This window comes from Nannobrachium achirus, assembly GCF_963921795.1.
Source record: "Nannobrachium achirus genome assembly, chromosome: 6".
Classification (NCBI taxonomy): Eukaryota; Metazoa; Chordata; class Actinopteri; order Myctophiformes; family Myctophidae; genus Nannobrachium; species Nannobrachium achirus.
This window is the reverse complement of record NC_137815.1, coordinates 57,589,044-57,595,936: the sequence shown is the minus strand read 5'-3', so window position 1 is coordinate 57,595,936 and position 6,893 is coordinate 57,589,044. Positions and strand designations below refer to the sequence as shown.

The 6,893-nt window shown below is 45.1% G+C and overlaps 1 protein-coding gene across 1 annotated transcript; it reads left to right on the top strand.

The window, feature by feature from the left end:
• Positions 1–1,561: 1,561 nt before the first annotated feature.
• On the top strand, positions 1,562–6,893 carry LOC308286692 (uncharacterized protein). The gene is made up of 3 exons (XM_080727789.1): positions 1,562–1,692; positions 2,246–3,432; positions 3,537–6,893. The coding sequence occupies exons 2-3, from the start codon at positions 2,309–2,311 to the stop codon at positions 3,703–3,705; spliced, it is 1,293 nt and encodes a 430-aa protein (XP_080583915.1). The 5' UTR covers positions 1,562–1,692; positions 2,246–2,308; the 3' UTR covers positions 3,706–6,893.

Here is a 6,893-nt window from a genome sequence, read left to right as displayed (position 1 = left end):
CCTGTGACCATGGTACATACGGACAAAAAAAATGTGGTAAGCCTACTGATTGTGTCTAGTCACTAGACCAATCCGTGTGACTGGAGCTAATCTTGCAAACCAGACTAGAGGTTTGCGAGATTAGCTCCAGACGCACAGACAGACTCATCATTGCTAGACTCCTGCAGAGCCACTCCGTAAAAACAAAAATCTTTCCACCCTAAATGGTTGGGGATTTGCAAGTTTATTTGGATGAGTCAGGAAAATAATGAGCATTGCGATAGTTCAGGCAGGCACGGCAATCAGCCGGTCTTAAAGCCCAAACCACACCAATGCAACTAGTCGCAACTCCTTGCAACAAAACAGCTTTATGGTGCACTCCACACCAATGCAACTCCTTAACTGCTATTGGGGATAAGAGTAGTTGCATGCGACCGTTTGGTTGCATGGCGAATCATTAGTGTGTTTCCCCACCTCCCCACTCCCCAGCCTCCTCCTGGGCCAATTCCATCCAAGTTATAGACCTATGATTCTATGGATTGTATGATGTCATATCTGTGTATCTATCTTAATTTATGCCATTGAAGGCCTCAGTGTTTAAATGTATGACTCTGTGGATTGCATGATGTTATCTGTGTATCTTAATTTATGCCATTGAATGGTTCATATTATGTTCATGTAATACATTTACGAATGAATATTTTTAGAATCAAAACGTCATCATCATTAAAGTGGCCAAATGTAGTTCTAGGCTATATAAAAACGGCATAGGCCTATCCACCCAAAACAAAAGCATGGGCTCAGTAAGTCTCGAGTCTCACACTGTATGCGTTTCCATGAAAATATCAATCTAGCAATGTGATATGACTTCTCTGTAGAATAACAATACCTACATGGCATCTGGTTCAATGGTCTGTGCTTCCTTTCCATAAACACATGGAAAACAGAATTTATCGAGCGGAAACCAATGAGAGTCCTCATTTTAGGGCGAGCCTCCATGTGTTCAACCAATCAGAGACGCAGAATTGGATCCGTGCCTCCGAGTGTACAGCAGCTGTGTCAAGAGAGCCACAGCTCGCCACAGTGCAGGGAATGCATTGATTTCGCTTTCAAACTAAAAGCCTTATTTCAATACAAAAATAAACAAATATATAAGAAAATGTTTGTTTCTTGGCGTGTGCAACACATACATTTTTCAATAGATAGGTTTCTACACATAGGCTATAGACCTACCTTATCCTCTAATTCTCTCTAACTCAATGTCTTTGTTTTAAAACAAGTGCAATAGTAGGCCTACTGTATTTTATTTGTCTGTCATTTAATGTTGTATGGATTGAGTACAACGGAACCCTTTAAACAAGAAGCCAGCGAGCTTTCTTATGGTCTATATCCTTTTAGTTTATACTGGGGGAAACGTTTCCTGATTGGATCTACATTGGTTTTGCATCAAGTTTGTTACTACTCAATTACTTTGTAATAACGCGGGTGTTACTTTGAAGTCCGCTAACGGATCTGTGGTGTTCATTCTCGCCCTGCTGACACGACGCTGGAGTGTACAGCAATGCAGTCATGTGATGATGGTCTCGGAAAAAAGAATGCCAACATGGATCCGTGGCAAGGACGGGATCTTTTTCTGCAACAATAATACGACGGAGAAAAACTTAATCGACGGATCATTTCACTCGCTTTTGGCGTATTTCATAGTTACAGACGGTAGGTGATCAAGATGCGATGTAATTCGCTCCTTTTGTATTGATGTGTGGAAATTCGATTATTTTTAGAATTGTGACCCAGTCGAACTTGAGACTCGCGAATTCCCGTGTTAGCAGTAGTGTTCAGGTGCCTTGCCATTGGTCTTGGTTGTAATCACTTGTGTAGTTTGCTTTGGCAGCAGCAGGCTACTCAACTTCCCCCCCGTGCTTTAGCTTTGCTCACCATATGGGCATGGGCGCGTCACGAGGCCCGTGTTTACCAAACGTGTTGTTCATGCAGACAGTAAAGTATCTGGCCTGCGCGGCGGCTGGCTGCTGCTGCTGCTGCTGCAACATGTGCTTGATGTCCAGACAGTGAATGACGCAAGGAAGAAAGAATCTTAATCGTTATCATGCATCACATCCCTTCTGTTTTGTTCTGTGTGCCTTATAGCAGTACGCGATCCTCCTTCAGTACCACGTGAGGGTGGGATGGGGGTTTGTTTTGTGGGGGTAAACTATTAAAGCTCTTTACTTGACTAATGGTGATAATAGCACATTGTTGCTTTTTGCAGATTCATTGATTCCTGTGTAACTGCTTCCCCTGGCTTCCTCTCCTCTGCATCTGGTGCGGATCAATGGTGTCTATCAGCAGCCGAACGCTGATCTCGGAAAATGACTTGTTTAGGGAAAGCAGCAGTCTATTCTCCCCGGGCCCTGGGGAGGGAGCGAGCAGCGAGGGTGGCAGTTCAGGCTCCTGTTACAGCCCCGAGGCAGGGGAGCTGGGGGCTATGCTGAGCTCCAGCCCCGGGGAAGAAGATGAGGAGGAGGAAGATGAGGCTGACTACGAAGGGGCTCCTCTGCAAATATTCCTGGGATTAGTCGAAGAAGAGGAATGCAAAGCTATGAGCCAGGACCCCCGGCTACCAGAATTCCCCCTCCGCCTGCCGTCCCCGTTCTCCCCAACGCTGGAGGACATCGAGGAGTTCCTGAGGGAAAAGATGGAGGTGGTCAGAGAGGGACCACGAGCCATCAAAGAAGAAGAGAGCCCTCCCTCCCCGGGCAGTGCTGTTGAATCGCCCTCCTCTGAGCCCCTATCCTCATCCTCGGTGACACAAAGTGAACCAGGGACTAGTGCCTCGCAGTGTTCCTCCACTCCACACAGCCCTAAGAACCAGGAACACAGTCCCGGCCAGGCCGAACCACCCCCCTCTTCCCAGGTGACTGCCACACCTGTGTCCTCAACCACCACAGGGCCATCGGTGCTCCTGAGCACTCCACTGGTCCTCCAGCTCCAGCCCCTACCTCTGGCTCGGCCTCACGCCCCAACAAGCTCTCCTCCAGGGGCCCCCAATGGCCTACGGCTGGCCCATCTGGTTGTTGGGCTCCAGGGTACGACGGGGCAAAACTTCACTCTGTTGGCCTCACAGCTGCCCACTGCCGCTACCACTCTCGTGCCACTGAACTGCGGGGAACCCGGGGGAGGTGATCAGAAGTATGTGAAGATCGCCCCGCTCCCCATCACCATGAGGACTTTGGAGATCACAAGGATTGCGGGGGTTGGGGCCCCAGGTGACAGTCTGCTGAAAGCAGTGGCCCCCCGTGTGTCCAGAGCGGCCCCGACAGAGACTCTCAGGGTGCATAAATGTTCCCATCCGGGCTGCGAGAAGATGTACACCAAGAGCAGCCACTTGAAGGCCCACTTCCGCCGACATACAGGAGAAAAGCCCTACACATGCAGCTGGCCTGACTGCGGTTGGAGGTATGTGCTGCTAATCGATAGCAAAAAATACATAGCTATAAAAAAGTTGTATTACATTTTTGAGCTGGATTGAAATGTCAAGATGTATGTTCTTCTGTCGACAGGTTCTCCCGATCCGACGAGCTGTCTCGTCATCGGCGCTCACACTCTGGCATCAAGCCGTACGAATGCTCGCTGTGCGAGAAGAAGTTTGCCCGCAGCGACCATTTGTCCAAGCACACCAAAGTGCACCGTAGCTCCAGGCCTAACAGGATCATCCGAGCCACTGTCTGACCCCCCGGAGCTGCCCTAAGCCCCGGCTCAGCGTCCAGGACCCGTGTCAGCCGAGCCAGGGGAGTCTGTGTCTCCCCCAGGACTCTGGGCCTCCATGAGGCCAACTGTTGGCTGAACAAGTGGCTGTTCCCCTTCGTGCAGTTTTTCCTGTCTGTATTCTCCCTTCATTCAGCCCTATTTCTCTCCTCTCCGACCTCCTCTCTTCTCACTGTTCTTTCAGAGCAGATGTGTACTTGTCTTAGTGCTACAGTCTAGCTAACAGCCACCTCAGGAAAAAAATAAGAAAAAAAGGTTGCTTAAGTGAAATCAGGTTCCTGGCTTTTTAACAGGCAGGAAGGTATATCTGCCCCAGCCCACACATGCACACACAGTGGCTAACCTGAGCAAATGACAAACACATTGAGAGGCACCAGTCTTATAAGCAGAGAGACCAGTCTTTTTTTTTTTTTTTTTTACACTATGCTTCCACTTGTGATTGAGTTGCTCAAAACGTTGTATTTGTATTCCAGTTTTCCTAACAAAATAACAAAAGTGCTGTTGTAAACAGGAAGTGAAACCAGTGGCGAGAACTATACAAGCTTGCCTATTCCCTTTCCCATCTTTCTCAAAGCCAAACTTAAGGCACTGGGTGCATAAAATGTCTCAGAAAAAGAAATAATTGCTGCTAATTAAGAATTTTCTGGACATTTCATTTAAAGATATATAATAATCATGGTGCTCTGACCAACTAAGTGCAGAAGTATCAAGTAGCAGATGTAACAGGTAGCGATAGCCTACCTAGTTGGTCTCTCTTGAGATAGCCTTGTGGCTGGCTCTCTCCCACTCCATTTTACTCTAACAGCCATGCCAGGCAGGTGCTTAAGCTAGTTTAATAGCACAATTAATTAATGCAGCAGATAACGGTATTGATAAATACAACAATTTACATTGAAGGTTGTTGATACAGAACAACCATTTCCTACATTGATTTGAATCAACACATTTGATTTGAAACCAACTTAGATACACCTTGTAGTATATTGATAAAGTAGCAAATATAATACAGCAATATCTTTTTTTGCATGATTGTTGCACAAAGTAAATTTGTGTTTGTTAAAACTTCAGTAAGTCATATTCATCCAATGTATCCTAATCACACAAGGACTGCTGTGGATTGAGTTCGACATGGCTGAGTTTGATGGCTATCCATAGAATGAGGATAGTTTTAAAGCACTAGAACTTATCATTGTTACTATTACTATTTGTGCCCTTGGATGGAATGCAGGGGCTTGGGGAAAACTGAAATTGGAAGTACAATGCTACGATTTCTCTCGATGAGACTAAACGTATACTTTAATAGATAGTTTATAATTTGGTCAGTTGAGAATATATTTCAAACTTCCAGATGCTTTATGCATAAAACCCAAGCCTTAGTCTAACCCTTGCCATATGTGTTGTCCAATCTTAATCTACCCTGTATGCCTTCTCTCTATTCCAGCACCCCTGTGATCTTGATTGATGCCTTTGCATAAGCTACAAAACCTCACTTGGTCCTACTTTAGTATTGTTATCATGTGACTGCTCTTATTGAACTGTGATTTCGTCTGGGTTTGCCAAACCAGAAATCCTTGTTCTGGTCCTCTGAGAGTGCGAAAATGACACTCTTGTATCGCGACCTACAAATTATAAGCTCTTTGTTCTGTCTTTGAAACCATGTGCAGCCGACTTATGTGGCCTAGCGACTACTCTGTATATGATTTTATACTTTAGCTTTACAGTGCAAAGTGATGTGAAATGTTGCTTATTCTGATTTACAGTAATGGAATTACTGTAACCCCTTTTTTTCTGCGGGTTAGGGCAGCAAGTAATAATTTAAACCTGAAAGGGCAGCTAAACTCTACTCAAACACATGTATTAGCCTACTCAATATACTGTATGTACGGAACCTAATGGACAATATTACATTTACAGAGCTTGTAGCCTTTAAATATGTTTTTTTCCCTTCTCAATCAGTGCATTAAGCTATTTAGTGATTTTATCAGTGAGGTTTTTGGTTCATCGTGAGTTTGATTGTAGCGTGATCAATCCATGGAATGTCGCTGAGTGATTACAATCTGGTTTGATGCCAGACCGTGTCCCCCACTCAAACGTTCACCCACCATTAAGCTGAGGCTGCTGGTCTCAAGTGCACTTGTGTTAAGCATGCAGAGGGAAAGTGGAAGATGTATGATGATGTACTGTATGACATTTCTGCTAAATGTCTTGGATCCTTGAAAGGCAGATTGCATTCTACAAATAACGTTAAATCATGCTAGTTACCACTTTATTCATGTTTGATCTGAAACATTTTATCTTAAAACGTGGTGCTCGTAAACTGGTGCTTTGTGGGCATGGTTTAACCACTTAGAGTTGACCCTATATATTTGTTATACGTCGAATAGCAAAAATCTTCAAACTCACAATGTGTTGCGACACATTGTAGATCAGCTATTTTCGCTGAATGTTTGCCTACATGGCCAGAATAGATGTTAGGGTTCGTGTGGTTAAATAGACTGTAACCAGAACGCTCGCCCCAAAACCTACTCGCCCCCAGCAGCAGAACACACGCCCCGCATGGCACGAAACACTCACCCCGGTTAGATTCTGGTGGCCAGAAATACGTGACTGTTTCCGAGGTTGCAGGATTTGACCCGGGGCGAGTAGGGGGCGAGCGTTCTTGTATTCAAATAGACTAAGACTATGTAACAAACAAAAAGCTTAAATGACAGGATTCTATCCCTTGAACCAGCAGGTGCATGTACTCACTGCTAGAGACGATATTCCACTGGCGAACTCACCCTCGGGTGAGCAAAATCAGTGGTTTCAGACGAATACGAAGTACAGCACTTCTGCATGTAACAATGCACATTCATATACATAGTAATCATTCTCATATCCTCATCGCATACCATTTATAGATAATACATGAGGTTTCATTTGTTTTAAACATGCCTAGTAATGCAGAAACACATTTAGGCAGTCAGACTTGTTTATCTGTCTGAACCAGTGGTGTTTCTGTCTGAGTCTCCCCAGGCTGCTTCTACTGACCTACATCCTGACCTGTATTCCCTAATCATCCATTTCTCTCTGTCTGTCTCCCTCTGTCTCTCTCTCTCTACCTTTCCATCTCTATCTGTATATCTGCTGGAATACAGGTTGTATTTTTTGAA